At 36.4% G+C, this 18,475-nt stretch overlaps 1 protein-coding gene across 1 annotated transcript in view; it reads left to right on the top strand.

Moving 5' to 3' along the window:
- HHIP (hedgehog interacting protein) overlaps positions 1 to 15,026 on the top strand; it is a 72,113-nt gene extending 57,087 nt beyond the window's left edge. Inside the window, exons 9-13 of the mRNA XM_074903869.1 lie at positions 670 to 793; positions 1,464 to 1,594; positions 2,125 to 2,206; positions 12,283 to 12,431; positions 14,833 to 15,026. Of these exons, the coding sequence (XP_074759970.1) occupies positions 670 to 793; positions 1,464 to 1,594; positions 2,125 to 2,206; positions 12,283 to 12,431; positions 14,833 to 15,026 (680 nt within the window). The remainder of the gene's footprint in view (positions 1 to 669; positions 794 to 1,463; positions 1,595 to 2,124; positions 2,207 to 12,282; positions 12,432 to 14,832) is intronic.
- The last annotated feature ends 3,449 nt before the right edge of the window (positions 15,027 to 18,475 follow it).

The following is an 18,475-nucleotide window of genomic DNA, read 5'->3' as shown; positions in this document are numbered from 1 at the left end:
TGAAAATTTCTTGGAGACATTATTTGACATGACTAAACTATGAAATTTTGTAAAAAAAGAAAAAAAATGAACATGTGTAGGAACTGCAAGTACAGCAGCAGCATGAAATTAATTACCACAAGAATCTATGGCCAGCAATACTAGTGTTTTATGGGACATAACACAGATACCACGTTTAAAGCTGTGATTTTGAAAGAGTTTCTCAAACCATTGAAAGGCTTTGAAAACAAGTTCTGCTGAAAATCACTGGAATTTCTGTGTGTAGATACTGGAAGGACTTTACAGTGAAGGGGGTTTAATTGTATTCCTGATGTTGAGGACATCCATTCTGCAGACTGTATTGGCACGGAAAAGTTAATAGCAGTAATCACATCAACTTCAATGAAAGTCCAACCTAATCCTTACATGGTTTTATTCTCCCAGCCTGTGCACATGGAAGAAAGCAATTAATAGCCTCTCCCATCTAAATCCCTAACCGATTGTTTCACAAACAGCCTTTGCTGTAATTTTCTGAATTTTTTTTAATGTTTCATTTCCAGCAACAAATCTTAACTTTTGAGGGGTGTTTAAATGGAATTAACCTCTTTTCTTGAAGGAATAACATTTTCATAAATGTGAATCAAACTATGAAACTGCATATGATCTAATGCTACGGTAGTTCCTTTTTAGAAAGTGAGCCTTCACTTTTAGAATTCAAACCATTCAGCAGTGGATCCTTGGTTGGTGGATTTGTCTATCGAGGATGCCAGTCTGAAAGACTCTATGGAAGTTATGTATTTGGAGACCGCAATGGGTAGGTTTCTTCTAACTCACTCTTAAACAAAAATGCGAATACGGTATATTTAATTGTTGAGCTTCCTGTATAAAGGAACACCGACAGTCTTGTATGTTGAGTCGCTTTGCCAATTTAGCGGTGTGCCAAGGCAGATCCAGTTCTAGATTTGGAAATAAAATAGCACAGCATTCTAATGAATGGTGACATATACAATCCTTGGAAAAAAGTACAGACAAAGACACACCAAGGCGCTCTTAAGATTTTAGTCTTACAAACACTTACATAACATCATTTACATTACGATGGGAACAAATGTTAAATGCGGAACTGTTTCCCAAGCAGGTCTAACTGGTAAGACATTGAAAACCTTTGAAGTTTTATGGAAACATCACTGATGGAGCAAAATGAATGTTTTTCATGGGCATAGTTTTCCCATGCCAAATAGCTCAGTGTCCACAAAGGCCTATATAGTATAGCTTGAACCCAACTTTGCAATGTTTGAATGACAGGCAGGGAAATACTGTGCTTTTTAAGCATCTGAAAAATAACAGGCGGGAAATCATAAAGTGCTGAACTGCACAGATGTATCTATGGAGCTACTTGCATCGTTTACTTATTTATCTGGACAGCGAAAACTCTCTATTCAAAATGTAATATAACAATTTGCTTTATGTGTTTTTGAATACAGAAATTTTTTAACCCTGCAACAGAGTCCTGCAACCAAACAGTGGCAAGAGAAACCCCTCTGTCTTGGCAACACTGGTTCATGTAGAGGTTTCTTTTCAGGCCCTGTCTTGGGATTTGGTGAAGATGAATTAGGTAAATAGAAAAAAAAAATGTTATGAAATCATAACCCTTATCATTAATGCCTGCTGAACTGTTCAAGATTATAGTAAATGTTTAAAAAGAAGAAACCTAAAGGCTATATTTGCCAAAGCTGTCTACACTGATCTCAGCTACACCTTAACAGCCTTGTGAGAACTGAGAAGTAAATGGGTTGTTGGAAGGGGCAAAGGTCCTTACTGTCTCTCACATTCTGTGAACTGTGTCACTCATTATGACATGATGTGTCATATACTTGCTTTCATTCCCAACTTTACAGACTTAAGGGCGAAAGATATTGCATGAGCAGACCAATCCCCCTCTTCTCCCTTCCTCTTCCATTGTTTTAACCAATTACATACAGTATGAAACAAAAAATGTTCATTAAAAAGTATCTTTCACATTTTAGCATCACTTTGGGGAAAGTACTCATTTAAATTTTCAAATAGCAACGATTCCATTGTATATTTCAGTGATGGGTGTTTCTCCTGGAGAAAACTAATTTATTGCATTGATTTCTTTAACAGGTGAGATTTATATATTATCAAGCAGTAAAAGTATGACACAGCCTCACAGTGGAAAACTCTACAAGATCATTGACCCAAAAAGGTGAGCACTGCATTTCTTACTAAGATCAGTCTTACCCTCAGCAGTTAAAAAACAAAAGGTAAATATAGTTCTTTCCATGTAGCTGAATTATGCAATACTGACATTCAATAAGAAGGGAAATTCTCAATGCAGGGGGCTTCCCAAAAAATATACCATCAGCAGCCAGCAGAATATATTCACTATAAGTAATCACTATCTCACAGAAAGTGAATGTCAGGACAACAGAGGTGCAACCAACACTAACTTCCGGAAATTTTTACTCTTTGACATTATGTTAAATGCTGTCCACTTTCCCACCTAGATTCATGTTCTTTGCATGTTTTCCTAGAAGTGTAGACATATTTAATGTGGAACCACATGGACCAGTACAGGTAAAAGATACTCCTAGTAGTTCTGAAGCCGAATGACTTGTAGGTACCACAGAGATTTACACAGCATCAATGGAAGGCAGATGCTGGTATTCTCCCCAGCGCTACTGCTTCCTTACCTGCCACTGTGCTGGGACAGTGCACAGTGGATCTGGCTCGAAAGGTTAGTACTGTCTGACAATACCTACTCTGTATACTGAAAAGCTACTACAGAGAAAAAAAAATGGTACAGTACTAGCTAGCATACAAGCTATCCCCGGTCAGTTCCAGTCTCCTTAAATTCAGTTTTGCCATAAGTTAGCTTGAAGGGACAAATTCATCTTTCCCAAACATCTCCTCTGTTGTATAGGAGATACCACCAACGGAGAATAACGCAGCAGACTGAATCCTTAGGGGGTGTGAATTGTCACTGCTTACTAGTTTTCAACATCCTTCCATACCCCTTCATCTACCTGTCTCTCCCCAGAGAGGTCTGGAGCATTCGGTCCTTGGACTCTGTGCCAAAAATACACTAAATTCTTTAAGAGTTCTTAAAGCACTGTGTCCAAAAGGCTTACAAATCCCACTCAAATGATTTATAAGACATGGAATTAATATGATTAGTTTAATTATTTAGACTCATTTACCATTTGTAAAATGAGGATAAATGAAAATTATCAAACCAGAGTTTCTTTAGATGTGATCTTTGCAAATCAGCTAGAGGTATGAAAATATTAGGAAATCTGGAAAGACTACAAAAAGTCAGTTGCCAGTGTGACCCAGGGGCCCCAGCAGCAGTAAGAGCAGATGACTAGCAGGTACTCACTTTAGCTGGAGAAATACCATTGTCTTCATGATGGATCTTGCTGCTCTATCAGACCAAGTCTGTGGCACATAAAGATACCACATCCATCCTGCAAAGGCATCAAAAATTAAGTTTATTGTATTAATTACTTTGACTTCTGCCAAAGCAACTGCCTATTTGTTCAGCATCTACTTCAGCATGTTTCCCCATTAGCATCAGATAGAGTTAGGCTTGCATTTTTTGTTTTGATGTTGACTGTTTAAGAGAGGAATTTATTTTAGTGTCAGAATTTAAATTCTAAAAATTGTTATTGGGAAAACAAGTGAATTCAATAATAAATTAATGAAACTGGATGCACGCTGTACTATAAGTTACAGTAGAGTTTCAGTGTTTTATAATTATACTATCCTGAACCTATAGTAAATAATTTGAAAGCAGATGTTACTGCAGGTTAGTGCAGTCTGTCAGTCAAGGTTATTATGTATGTTTTATTTATGCTTTCTGGTATTAAAAACATTTTTTTAGAACAAAACTTGCCATTCTTACTGGGATTGTTTAGTCTGTTGGGGTATGGTTTTAAGTGAATTTTACACCCTAAATCCACTATTAGTATCTAATTACATGGGGCTGCCTTGTTTGACCTCAGCTTTTTGTTCTTGTTACCTCTTCCAGTAGGGTGGTCTTCAGCTGACATACCTGAAAGGCCAGACCTCCCATTGCTGCACTCACGGTTGGCTGTTTTCATGTATGGAAAAGGGTCAAGACTGTGTTTGGTTACTGGTGAAAGTAACCAGAAAACTATAAAATACTTTTGTAAATTGGCACACAGTTGAAATTAAACAGACTGTGGCAAAGGGATGTAGTTTTTGGTAACACTTTTTAGAAACATGGGATAATTTTCATTCAGGCAAAGTTTTGAGTTTTGTTGTTTTTCAATTTCACACCATTGCTGGGTTTTAAGTGAAAGATAATGAGTTATTTCCACAAAAGAGCACTGCAGCTCTGTTTACCATTTTGTGCTAATTCCACACTACACATGTAAACAATTTAAAAATTCCATGGCTTTGACAAATATTTTTCACATGCTACTATTTTTTTGCATGCTAATATTTTTGTTGCTCCTTTTAAAGTCTTCCTCATGGTATGTGCCATACAAATACATCAAATATAGTTGTAAACCCTAGCACAGCAAGCTTTCTAGAACACAAAATAAAGATGCTACAGGTGGGCTATGAGCATAAAGTCACAAAAGTACTGGTTTGTCACATTTTAGAAATTCATTGCTTACTAAAAAACCTTGTGAGCGGTGGCCCCTGGCAGACTCATCAATTTGCAGAGAGCCTTTCATGCATTATCATTCCTTGTGGTAGCCCCTTGCTGGAAATTAGTAACTTAATGAAAAACCCAATCTTCTTCTGCTGGTGGTCATTTGTAAGCTGCTGCAAGATTATTAAATTATTATTTTATTCTAAATTATAAATGTTACATGAAGATGCAGGATTTTATTTCTTTTGATCTTTGTAGATCTCAAACATAACCATGACCCTCATTTGCTTGTCTCAAATATAGCTTAAGAATGAAACCTGCTACTTGGATATGCTAGCAGTAGAAAAAAATTCAAAAGAAGTGGACAGGTTAAAAAATTAGAAGATTAGAGAATGAGGGTAACCCAGAGAACCCTTTGCATTAGTCTTCAATACTAAAAGCAATGGGAAAGTCTTATTCTAGAACAATCCTTCACATGTAATAAAAATGAGGTGTTAAACTGAGGCAATATGAGGCAAAAAATTCATAATATGATCATCACAGAGGTTCTGAATCCTGCCATCATGAAGGCAGTTTGAAACATGGAATTCAAGGTACCCCAGGAAACTTCTGTCCAGTACTTCATGTCAACAACTAAATAGCCTCCCATCAAAAGCACAGAATTAAATAATCCTTCTCTTTGTAACAAGGTTGTTATAATGATATATTAGTACTTGGGAGCTCTTAGACAATGAAGTGACAAATCAGAAACAGAAAAGTTAAAAATGGTTGTAAAATCCAAGTATGTGAGGTGCTGCCAAATACACATACACTACCTGTTACCAAAATTAAGACGAGTGAAGAGTATAGGTAATAGCATATTTAGCTTTGAGATTGAAGGAGATGTGGGAAACCCTAAGAATTACAAACACATAAACCCAGCATTAGGTAAATTAGTAAAACTAGCAGACAAAACAAGAATGTCTTAAGTTACAGTCTTGAGTCTCTGAAAGATACATACATTTTTTTTACGATTATCAAAAAAATGTTATCACAACTAAACTACTTTCCAGGGTTAGGAACTAATGAGAAAATATATGGAGAAAGACTTACATACTTCTCAACTAAAAGGTAGGGTTAGTCAGATGTCCTGAAGATCAGTGCAAATACTAGCATTTTATAAACTGTCTTTGTGACCAAAATAGAAAACCTTTCTATTTCCTATTTTTCTACTTTCTGTTTTATAATTTTTCTGTCTTGCTTTCTGCTTCTACAAATACATACTCATATCAATCACAAAAACATTGATGAATGAATAGGGAAAATAGGTAAACAGTGATATAGAAAATGTGTATAGGTCCAAATATACTGATTAGTCAGTAACAGAGAAAATAAGAGACAAACCTATTAGAAAAGAAAAAGTAATCATTTTCTAGCATGATGAATGGAGAAAAATAGCTGTGGACAGTATTAAAAATGCATATTTAAATAAGAAAGCTCTGTTGATAGGTTCATATCAGCTGTAATTTAAACATTATTACCAGCTGTTCCTTGAAAACCGCAGACAGGGACAGACCAAGAAGTAAGAAAATAAACTTTGGGATGTGGCAGAACAGCCATAACGTGGCTTTGTAAGTCTTCTGTCAGAATACTTCTATTATGAATGGTTTTATCTCTTAGCAAATTATAGATAAAATGAAAGGGACTCAGGGAAGAGTACTCAAACTGATGGACAATGCAAAAGATTTCCATTTAAAAGATGTGGTCAAACCCAGAAAGGTTTATAGGGCAGTCACACAGTGCTGTATCCCCTGCAAAGTTTTGTTTGCCACTGTCAATACAGTAACTCCAAAGGTATGAATAATTCTTTTGACCAGGATGGCTCACTGCAGCCAGCAGCTGATTTTTACGAAAGAGTGCAGATCTTAGCTAAGTGTCCTTGCACACATAAGAAGATTTCCTCTTCCTCTCCTTATAACACCTTATAGGTCTGGTTTTCAATATGTTTCGTATCAGCAGCCAGGATAGCTGCTTTCCATTGGATTGAAACTTGAACTTGATTCAAACCATCCACTCCTTTCTCATGCCCCTCCAGAGTATGTAATTCCACTTATCATCCTTTCCATCATGACCTTCTGGGATTTCCGCTGTCGGAATTTCCGAACAGACTGATTTCATACTCTAAGGGATGGTATCTAGGTCATACCTCATTTTGACATTGTTCAGGCTCTTTACAAAAAAATTGGTGATTTTATTTTTTAGTATGAGTCAAGAGTGTTTGATAGTATAATAGAAGAACAGCATTTATGATATCGTAGCCCTCTTGAAGACTTTAATTACTATGGAAATAAAACCTCAGAAACATACGATATTAGACTAATCTGCATCAAGATACTCAGTTCTGATGGGTTATAGATATACTCTGAAGCTACTACTGGAAATTCTCTATAGAATAAGCCAATTTTGTTGGTGAATGCTCTCACCAACCCAGGTGGGCCATATGATTTCTTTCTGTTCAGAAAGTTACTATCCCTTAAGTCATTTGAGGGAATGGAAAGCCAGAATTAATGTCTAATTATGTTTAGTTTAGCCAGAGCATGCAAAATTCTTATCTCATTTACCTACCCACATGCAGTTACTATTCCCATAAGAGACACTAAAGAGAAATTAGAGCTTTTTGCGAATACCAGTCTAGAGAGTTTCACTTTACAGAAGTACTTCACAAAAACTCCTTTGTAACCACGATGGAAAAACCTAAGGATTTTTTTCAATCACATCACAGCTCACTGACTGTAAAAGTTTTTGTTTTGGTTTGGGATTTTTTTTTTTTCCCCCCTTTTTTTTTTTTCAGTCTTTCTAGCATTGGCTATTAAGGAGTTCTCACTTTCTATCGCTTTATAAGGAAAAAACAGCTCAGTTTATCTTTTGCTTATTTTCTGGAGCCTGCAGGAAGCCTCTGCCATCCTAAAGAAAGTCATACATAATAGAGCAGCTTTAGCCCAGTAAGCCAGTCTTTCCCAATTCATCAGTCAAAGTGTTATGCAAGTGGCCCCCTAAATTGATAAATTCCCACAGTGCCTGTTGACCCAGCTGCCAAGTGCTCATGCAGCAGGTGTTGTTTTCATGACCACCCTGACAGTAATACAAACTGTTTAGCAGTTGCATTGACCTCGTAGCTATTAACATTGATACAGGCTTCACTAGGGACTAGTTTTCAAACATGACAGAATTTCTTAAGACTAGAGGTCATGAACAAGTATACCATATAAGAATAAATTTGATATGCTGCTGAGTTTAAATCTTAAAAGCCGTGAGTTTTTTCCACATTATTCCCATGTAGTAAATCTGGAGACAAGTAACGAGCTTTTGGCATCTCTCCCAGGACTAAAGGTATACTTTTTAATTTTAGAAGCTGTACCTGAAGAGATGCTATATTTATTCTATGACAAGTAGTAAATTTAGTCTGTGACAAGTAGTGAAACAAAATTATTTTTTCTTGACATTTTCCCTTATAAAGGAAAAAACCCAAAAAACTAATGCACAAATTTTGGTGATATACTTAAGCATTATTCTAAGACCTAATATCTTGTGTGCAGTTAATTGAAGCATAACATTCTTTCCATGTATTTTGTACCACAATCTACAGCAGTGTCTCTCATTTGAATTTGAACGTCCAGGAACTTTGTCTGGGTTTTTTCCTTAGTGAAAAAGTAAAGATTTTTGATATTGTGTCAAAGGCACGATGGAGGAATTGTTTTCTGTTCAGTAGCATCGTATTACTGCTGAATTTGACCCTCCATTTGCATGGATTTATCTATATCTGAGTTACAGGGTAACGCATATAGTAAGTAAATCACTATGTGCGTTTAGTGGAACTGTGAAGAGACACATTATAGAAAGCATGAAATCCTAAGCAGTTCCAGGATGAGTTTTAATCTATTAAAGCATGTTGGACTTTTATATGCCACTAAACTGACAGTAGAGGCTACTTTCTTATACTAGATACAGTAATGCAGCAAAAATTAGTTTACACATTGTAGTCAAGAATTCCCAGTTTGCTGCACATGTCAGAGAAGGGACCCAGTGAGGGCCCCAGCCCCCAGTACAACTTTTCCTCCATGTTCCATACATTTAGAGTTGTTATACAGTTTCATGAAAGCATGTTTTAACAAGCAAGATATACTGTACTATACTGTATATATGAACAGCTCTTTAAGATAACTAGAATTGTACAGACCATATAAATAGTCATTATCAGCTACATTTTTGGCTGACTTTCTGCAGACCAGATAGTGCTTATTGTAAGAATAATCAAGCTGTACCCTTTAGAGCTTTATAGATTGAGGGAGACAAGGAAAAGAATTCTCTCCAGCCCACAGTATGGTTCCATCCACTCCCCTCCATCTTCCACGTCAAGAGACACAGAGAAGCACTAGTTATATAAACAAAATCATAGACTTGTCTAAGTGCTGTAAAGATCAAGTCCCAAGAGTCAGTTTCAAGACTTATGCTATCTTTGTCAGATTCAATTAAACTTATGCTGAGCCTGAAAATTTCCACCCCTTTAAAGCCTTAAGAATGCAAAATGTAAGTGCTGTGGGGCAGAGACTTTCTCTTGATACGTTGTGGTACCATGATGGCATTCCAATCCTGAGAAAGAAGTATGGTTTTTCCCATAGTACAGCTAAGGAAAACCAGTAATTCTTCTCACACACAAGAAGGATTCTGCTGCAGCTGCATTTGTATTCCTCTTCTTCTAAGGCACTCTGCCAACCAGAATATTTTCCATCTTTGTTTCTACTCCACCCCACCATTAATAAATATTATCCAAGGCTGATGAGTGCAAGTTATTGATTGATGGTAGAATAAAAGGCAAGGTTATATTCACAAGTACCAAGAGCACTAGAAAACTTTAAATCATAAAAGTGACCAGCCATGCTTGGCTGGACGCAAAAAAGCATGATTTCTGCCTCCCTAATTAAATACAAATTAAAAAAGAACTACATATTCCAGCACTATCATAGATAAGTATTTTACATCTATTCATAAAATAAATCATTATTGTCACAAATAAAATATCTCTGTGACTTATGAGGTCATTCTTTGCTAAAGATATGCCACTGGGCCTCTTTTCCAAGAGATGCTTTAGGAGCCTGAGGTTATGCTTCCCGATAAACACAGTACTGTACCTGTGTCTGAGCAAGAAAAAGATGCCTATTTAAAGTACCTTGAAATAAATGGGCTTTAACAGAGACAGATGAAGAAAGAAGGTTGTCTCCTATGCAGCTGGCTATAAAGGAATCAACTCCAATTTAGACTTTTTTTCTTTTTTTCCAGAGGTAGAAATTAGAAGACAGATCTTCTTTAAATCTGAACAAGTCTCCACTGAAAATCCTACCATTTTGTAGAACTGTTTCCAAAACAGCATTGCCTGTGAATCTCACATATGATTTTTAAGTGTAGGAACTTTCTTAACCAGATCATATGTAATGCACTCATTACTACAGAACTGGAATTCCTTACAGGTCAAAACCAATAATGCATTATATTTAAAAGACAGCCGTGGAAATATGTAAACACAAAACCTGAAAGGGTTTCAAATCTGCTGCACAAAAGGTGTCAAAATAAGTTTCAAAGCCCTTAAATAATACAGGAACATAAGTCTGGTTCTCAGAAATGCTTTTGAAATCAGAACTTGGTGCTACACTAAAGATGCATCTACACGTTCTTCCTGTCCTTAACATCTTTGGGGAACCAGTTCTTCTTACGGATGTTTAAATAATCATGGTAGCAATTAAGACTAAGCAGAGAAAGTGCTACAGTGAAAAAAAACAAAAAAAACAGTGAGCCTGTACTCTATTACTCTGTTTCAAAGAAAAATGCAAGAAACTCTGTAATGTACCATTAACAACCTGCATGCCAAAACAGGGGGGAAATGTAAGCCCACTCAACCAATGAGGGACTTCTATGACATTAGGTATGAGTGCTTATTTTTCTTAAAAATTATTTTTACCCTATCTAATATTACTCTGAATGGCTTCATTGTGCATGGAAATAACTTTTAAAAATCCTACTAGAACATGGGCTTCAATGATATCTTAGAAGCCATGAGTTCAACTACTTAATTTTATTTTCTTTAGCTTAATTTTTTCCCTTGATATTTCTTCTGATCTTGAAATGGGATATAACAAGAATGCCCAATCTTCCTCCTCTTTTCTTCTGTCACTATTTTACATACCTCCATCACACCCCTTCTTTCTCAAACTCCAAAGACCATCCTTTTCTCCACACAGAGGTATCAATATTTGACAGTGTAATCAGTACACAAGTTGCTATTCCAGCTATTTGTATACAATTGGGGGCTTAATACTGATATCAGTATAATGAATAATGTTATTTTCTATTCTATTCTATCTCACACAAATTTGTTTTGGTTTGTTTGGATTCTAGCTGGACACTTAGCCAAGGTTTCTCTGAGCTCTCCACAAAACTATTAGGATCTTTGTCCTGCAGATTTCAAGCTAAGGAATGTATGGCAGTAGTTCAATTTCCTTGAAAATTAATCATTCTGTATTTGTTACTAATTAACTTAATTTGCCATGATGCTCCAAATCAATTACTTGTTTAGATCTCTTGGGAGATCCTGACATTCTTTTCTAAACCCATTCCTGGGCAATCAAACCCACAGCAGAGACAAAACATGGTACCTCTACTGGTAACCTGTAGCCTTGTGATGATTCTATCAGTCTCTAGCTGGTGAACTCAGACAGCAAATAAAATAAGTGGTCAGTATGATGACACACAGTTAAACAAACAAAGAAACAAACAGAAAACCAAAAAAGGCTGAGGCAGGAAGGGACCTCTGGAGATCATCTGGTACAACCCCCCTGCTCAAGCAGGGCCACCTACAGCCTGTTGCCCAGGACCATGTCCAGACAACTTCTGGATATCTCCAAGGATAGAGACTCCACAACCTCTCTGGGCAACCTGTGCCAGTTCTTGGTCACCCTCATAGTGAAAAAGGCTCTCCTGATGTTCAGATGCTTAAATAAGCATCCAGAATGCATAATCCAAATATAATTTCATGAAAATATGGAAATAAAAATCTGCAATGTCAAACCAAATTCATAGACGGAGATAATACTTGTGCAAATTCATTATGCAGGTCATAATGTGTGACATAAACTGTCAGATTACTCTTCCCAGCATACAATCAGAAATACAAATCAGCTAGAAAAGCAAAAAGACACCATCAGATTCTGGTCCGAACTATATGACTATTTGCACTCTCTGAAAAAAAAGCCATACAATCAGTAGAATTTAGCACATCTAATAATTATGTTATCTAGAGATATATGCTGCTTGTGATAGATATACTCTTCAGCAAGCTGGTTTTGCCAGGTTCAGGCTTCAAGAATTCTCAAGTACTATTGTTTAATCTTGTAGAAGATGTCTGAAGGCAGTTATGTGAAAGAATAGCAAATCACATTGTATTTTTCTGTAATGTAACACATTATCTCTATGTTTATTGGTATTTTAGAGAAAAAAAGCAATCCCCTTAGAACACAGATTTCTCTCAATAATACCATAAAAGAGAATCAGGCCCTTAATAAAAAACAAAGTTTTTCTCCTTGACCCCAACTTTTAACTATCTGCTTGCTTTGTGTATTTTTGTTCAGGCCTTTAGTCCCTGAAGAATGCAAAAGAACAGCTCAGTCCGCACAGATACTAACATCTGAATGCTCAAGGCATTGTCGGAACGGGCACTGCACTCCCACAGGAAAATGCTGCTGTAATCAAGGCTGGGAAGGAGAATTCTGCAGAACCGGTTTGTATACAGATTCATAGCAACATGTGAAAAAGCAGTGACATGTCATAATTTGCTTTTAATTGTCTCAGAGAAATTTTCAATATATGCTATTGACCATCAGTTCTAAGACAACAGTAAAGAAATACTGATCTCGTGAATTGTAGGAGAACAATAAGTCTTTAGAAGAGTGCAACAGTTAAAATATCTAATGCAATATGAAACATTACAGAATGCAATTAATAGCATAAATATGACAGACAACAGTATTCTTATATTTTCACCAAAATTGTAAAATGAAAGGAAAGGTAATTAATACATGTTCAGTGTTCGAACATTCAGCTTCCACCGGCAGCATTATCACTGTCAGTGGCAAATCAAAATACCTTGTCAGGAAATATGCTAAATCAGACCTGCAGGTCACTATTGCATATTTTGCACTTCGATAATTTAATGAAATACTTCAGTTGTAGTACATTCTTACTTTTGATCCTACAAAAGAAAATGGCTCCAGTTTGTTAAAGAGAATTCTATGTACAACGTATCACAAAGCAGCTAATGATCAGAGCATTATTGTAATCCATTTTTTATTAACTCCTATCTTGCAGTAGCATATCTTTTAAAAGTCACCTGAAAAAGTGACTGTGATCAAACTGGATGTTGCGTATGCCACCAAAGGAGTGAAATGAGTGAACCTGGAGTGACACGGCTGTGCGGTCACTGTCTCACAGAGGCTCTGGTTATGTCTGAGCTGTACAGCTCTGGCCTATGCAGATGTTTCAGAGCAAGCCTGGGTACCAGGAGGTGCTAATGGTGCATCAGCACTGTCTTCTGACTGAGCTTATTTGCTCAGCGAGTTTGACCATGTGCCTATACAAAGAGATTAGGGTAATGTAATGGCAGTAGAACTCAGAAGAGGAAAAGAATCACAGAGTAAAACAAAGCAAGGATCACACGATGGACCTGAGATTATCCAGGTTGGAAGGGCACTCAGGGGGGCTACAAGGTCCTTATAGCCTGGAGGGGTTTTTAATGATGAGCAGGAGTCACTTCATTTGGAATGAAATGAAATGAATGAAATCACTAATGATGTCTGGCAAGATCCATGAGTTGAGCATCATAGAGCTCTGCAACAAAAGCAGGTTGGAGAAATGGATGAGGTAATCTGGCCAAATAGCCCAGCCTCAATTGTCCTCGCTTGTCAGTCAGAGATTTCCTACATTTAGGGAATGAGGCCCATTCTACAGCCCTTGTCCAAGTGGAATTTAAAGTAAAAAATTTCTCCAGTGTGAACATAAATAGGTCTTGATTAATCTCTTTTGTTTAAAAACTTACAGCTCTATGATAGATAATTTGATAGAGGCTGCATACAAGAAAGCTGCAGAGAATATATAGACTAAGGATCTTTCGTTACTGCATCCTCTTACTGTAATTAAGAAACTCATGACTAAAATCAAAAAACCTGGGTTTATATAGTGTATTATAAATCTCTGTAAATCAATATTATAGCTTTATTGTAATAGATAACATTAAACAGCAAAATGTCTGCAAAAAGAAAGATAAATTACTTTTATCACAGTGCTGTGACTACCCCAGAAGAAAATACTTCCACAACTAAAGTCATTGATTGTTAGTTTTGCTAACACTGGCTGCAATTTAAAATAGCATTTATATTTTAAAAACTTAAGGAAGCTGATTAGCCTAGAACTCCACAGGTAAAGCATCAGGCACCTGCTAAAGAGAGAGGGGAAAACTTTGACACTTAAAAGTTGTCAAAAAAAAAATCTCTAGTTCTTTTTTCTCTAAATTCAATTTTGTTCCAAGCATAAGTGATCCAAGAGCCAAAGGAGCAATTGTGGGCAATTGTAGCCTGCTCTGCTAAGGAAAGCACGTAGTGCAGAACTCCGCATGTATAAAGGAGTTTCCCTGAGGTTCAGTATTCGATAGCTTGGAGATGTCCAGGTGCTAAAACGTCTCACCAACTTCAAGAGTTTTTTGGGTTGCCAGCATAAGAAGTGGGATGAGGTAGACCACCACTGTTTAAAGATCTAGGTGTACTGTATGTCTTGTTTTCAAACGATAAGACATTTGGATCCTGAAGTCTTTTGAGATGGGTCTTCTGTGCACTCCAAAATCAAGCAGGAATATGGGAACTGGGCATTTTCAAAAATCTGCTATTTGAGTTTCACAGTCTGTCCTGGGTGACGTCCTCTCAGACGCACAAAATTTCTTCATCCCCCTAATATTTTAAAACTTTAAAAAATATGGCTTCAGAACTTCTAATATTTCAGCCTTTCTACTTGTTTTTAATATTGTGCGTTATCATTGTAAGCTTAAAAAAGATCTTAATGAATGTGTACTTTATCTTTTCAGTTTGTGATGTTCTAAACAAATTAGCAAATTGCTGTTTTTTTACCCACAGCAAAATGTGACCCAGCCTGTCGACATGGAGGTGTCTGTGTAAGGCCTAATAAATGCTTATGTAAAAAAGGCTATCTCGGCCCCCAGTGTGAACAAGTGGATAGAAACATCCGAAGAGTGACAAGGGCAGGTATTCTTGATCAGATCCTAGACATGACATCCTATTTGCTGGATCTAACCAGCTATATTGTATAGTTTCTGGGACTATTTGGAAACTACACTTTTCAACGGGCATTTGTTTTGAATCCTGTAATTTTTAAAAGACTGTTATCCTGCAACAAATACCGGTGATCTGATTTACTTTATTAATTTAAGTATAATATCCACAAATGTGCAGATAGATTATTTGTATGTGTGTAAATATTTCTGTACGTCTCCACAGACGTACTGATATCCAATACGTGCACACATACACATGCACGCCTATCACAACTACGGTTTTACAGCTAGTGGAATTTTTTTTTATATATTTATTTCTTCATGAGAAATAGTTTACAAAGTGATTCCACTGTAAACCAGATTTTCATCAAAGGACTTTTGTGATGTCTTAATGGATTCTTTGACATCCCAGAAATGTCGTGTCTGTACCTATCTGGTTATAGTAATAAGAGAGCAGTTTTCAAACATCACTGTATAAACTGCTGGACTTAATAAAATCCAGTTGTAACCGTTTCTAAGGTGAACTGAACTACATCATGAGAAAATATTTCAGAAGTCCTTAATGCATTCCTATCTAGGCAATTTATTGTAAGACTGTAACCTTCACCTTCATCAATGTAACTCTATTACAGAATGTTACGCATTTCTTTATCTAGCATAGATGCAAAAATCTGGTTATCGCAGCTTAATATCAAGATTGTTTCAAGTGTGTAATAATTAAATTATATTCGCATATTTCAAAACCAGTCATCCTAGAAGGTCTGCTTTTTATCATATATTTTATTTAACGATGGGCACTGGGTTCATGTTACATATTTATATTATTTTATTTTATTTTTATAATATAGACATCACCTAGATGAGACAGCTTTACCATGTCCTGTAAAATACTAAAGTTACATTTTTCACCAACTTAATTGGAAAGACGGGGAAAGAGAGAGCAAACACACTCTTTAATGTGTTGTGGATCTAATCTAGAAATGTATCCTTGTGCCAACTTGTATTCTTTTACAACGGATGAAAAAAACAACCACCAACCAATCATAATAAAATTCCAGCATATGTTAGAAGTGTTCATAAAGTGATTTTCACTGTAAAAGGACAGGCCAGATTATACACGAGTAGACTGCTGCCGATTTCACACTGAAAGGAACGTCCCTGGCCGAAAGCTCGCGTGAACACATGTTGGCTGTGTAAGATGTCACTTGTACAAAACATATAACGATTCTTGCCAAATGCGGTTCTAAATGTAAATGTTTCTTGAAGAGCTAACATAAAATTGAATCTTTGTAAATGTATCAATAAATATGGTGTACATGCTATAGTCAGATTTTCTAAAGTATTAATAGTCTAATTAGATACATCTCCAGAACAGGCGCCCTCTTATCTCCAGCTCTAGGGCATTACTGGCAGTTTCTTTGCTCACTGCTTACTATCAGGTTTCCTTTGCACTACCTGGCTTTTATAAAATCTTGCCTATGAAAAGAAAGCAGAGTAGCCACAGTGTGTACATCCTATGGTTCTTATAAGCAGCTGCTCATGCATCAATGATTTACAACACTTTAAGCAGTAAGATCTAAAAGACTTTAGCCATATTACACTCCAGTAGCAAAATTACCTCTCCAGGGCAGTGACATGCAACAAATTTTCCTTTACAGAAAGTTGTCAGTCTTCGTTTAGTAAGCATTAAATCCAAAAGTGCAGCATGACTGATTTCTTGCATTTCTCTGTCCTATGCATTCCAGCTCAGAGGAAGAGAAAATTACATTTGCCGTCCATATATGTTTGCCTGGGTTTCAAGTGACCTCATGCCAAATGGAAATTGGTTGAGAAATCTTGGTTAAGTGCTCAGCAAACAATGGTCTGCATTAAAAAGTGCATGCATAATTTTGCACAATGTAGATTCCACTGACAGTCCATTGAAAGACGTCTTGGGATTAAATGAGCATGAAGACCAAATTGCCCTCTCACCCCAGAAAAGGGTGGTCCCTTATAGTCACATGAACACTTCATTGGCTAAGCAGTGTGACCAATCTTAAAATGAACCCTGCGGTAGCATCTGTAGGTTAATAGCAGCTCTTTGTCTCCACTGCTTTCTGCCTTTAGTCTTTTCCCTGAATTCCATCACAAAAAGTTTTACAATTAAAAAATGTCCTGACAACCATTTTTGTAAACTGACCTTAGCATCTAATCTTTCCTTATTCAACGTGGGTGACAAAAATGTGAACTTCTCATGAATGAGCCAGCTGTCTAAATCTGTCAAATAGCACAGTTTTATTACACTCTTCGTAATCGGTAAAGCAAGAAAGTCACTGAAGTATTTTAGCAACATCTAAATATTTGACAGAGATAACATCTTTAACATTTTCTTTAATTAAATATATTTTAAAATAAACCCAACTTTAATTCCATTGTCACACATTATTTTCAACATCTAGCTGGGGAGATGTGATAGTTCTTTTCTCACTCTTAGTTCCTGGAGACCTAAAAAATACCACAGATCGTACCTAAATTGAAGAACTCCAGTAATATATATGCCATAGTCATGTAGAGAAGGGATAACAATGATCTTAGAGTTTTGATCTTAATAACAAAGACAATTTAGTTTTTTAATTAAATCAGAAAATAAAACTCCAGTAAAAGCTAAGAATTCAATACAGGCCTCATTCAAATCAATGGCAAAACACTCACATCGGCTGTGCTGCACCTAGAAAATTGTTTTTAAAACTTAAACAATACTTAATTTTATTTTATTTTTTAAAAAATCTGTTTGAATCATTCCTTCAAAACTAAGAAGTAATCTAAGTGAAGATTAGAGGGGGAGGGGTTTGTGGAAAGTGTTTTGCTTCATTTTTAAATTACCTTTTATATCATGTGAAAGCAAGTATCTGCATTAAGGCCACATGGGTACATAGGAAGTCCCAGTGGAAAAGAAGTATTCTCAAAAAAAAGACACAAAAAATCCTAGCTGCTTATTTATCAAAAGAAATTATACTATTAAAAAGAGTGAGTAAACCCCAGGCCTAGCCACCCAAGATGCTAATATAAAAAGGGCAACTGCAGTAATTGCCCTGAGAATTGGCATACAAAAAAAAAAAAAAAAAGGGTCTGTAGAAAGCCTGTTGCCAGTTAGGTCATTCTGCAGCCATTCTCACACAACCTCCAAGAGTGTCCCAGAATAAAACTGAGCTTATAAATGAAACTAGATAAATGAGGCAATTAGATAAGGGCCTCCAGAAGGGATTTTATGTATGTGTTCAAGTTGTCTCTGTCTCTGTCTCTCTCTCTCCTAATCTTTTATGCCATTCATTTCTTCCTTTATCCAGAGATACTGCCTCTCTGTTCCCAACGCATTGTACATTTCAAGCATGCTTTGAGGCTTTCTAGTGTTAAATGAGAACAAACATACCTGTTGCAAGAAACATAACTCTGTTCCTGATGTCTGCTAGTTTTCAACCCTTGTCTTATTATTCTGGGACAGAAAA

The sequence above is a fragment of the Athene noctua genome, chromosome 4 (genome assembly GCF_965140245.1).
Source record: "Athene noctua chromosome 4, bAthNoc1.hap1.1, whole genome shotgun sequence".
NCBI lineage: Eukaryota > Metazoa > Chordata > Aves > Strigiformes > Strigidae > Athene > Athene noctua.
Note: the sequence above shows the minus strand (reverse complement) of the source record. Positions and strands in the feature narration are given on the sequence as shown.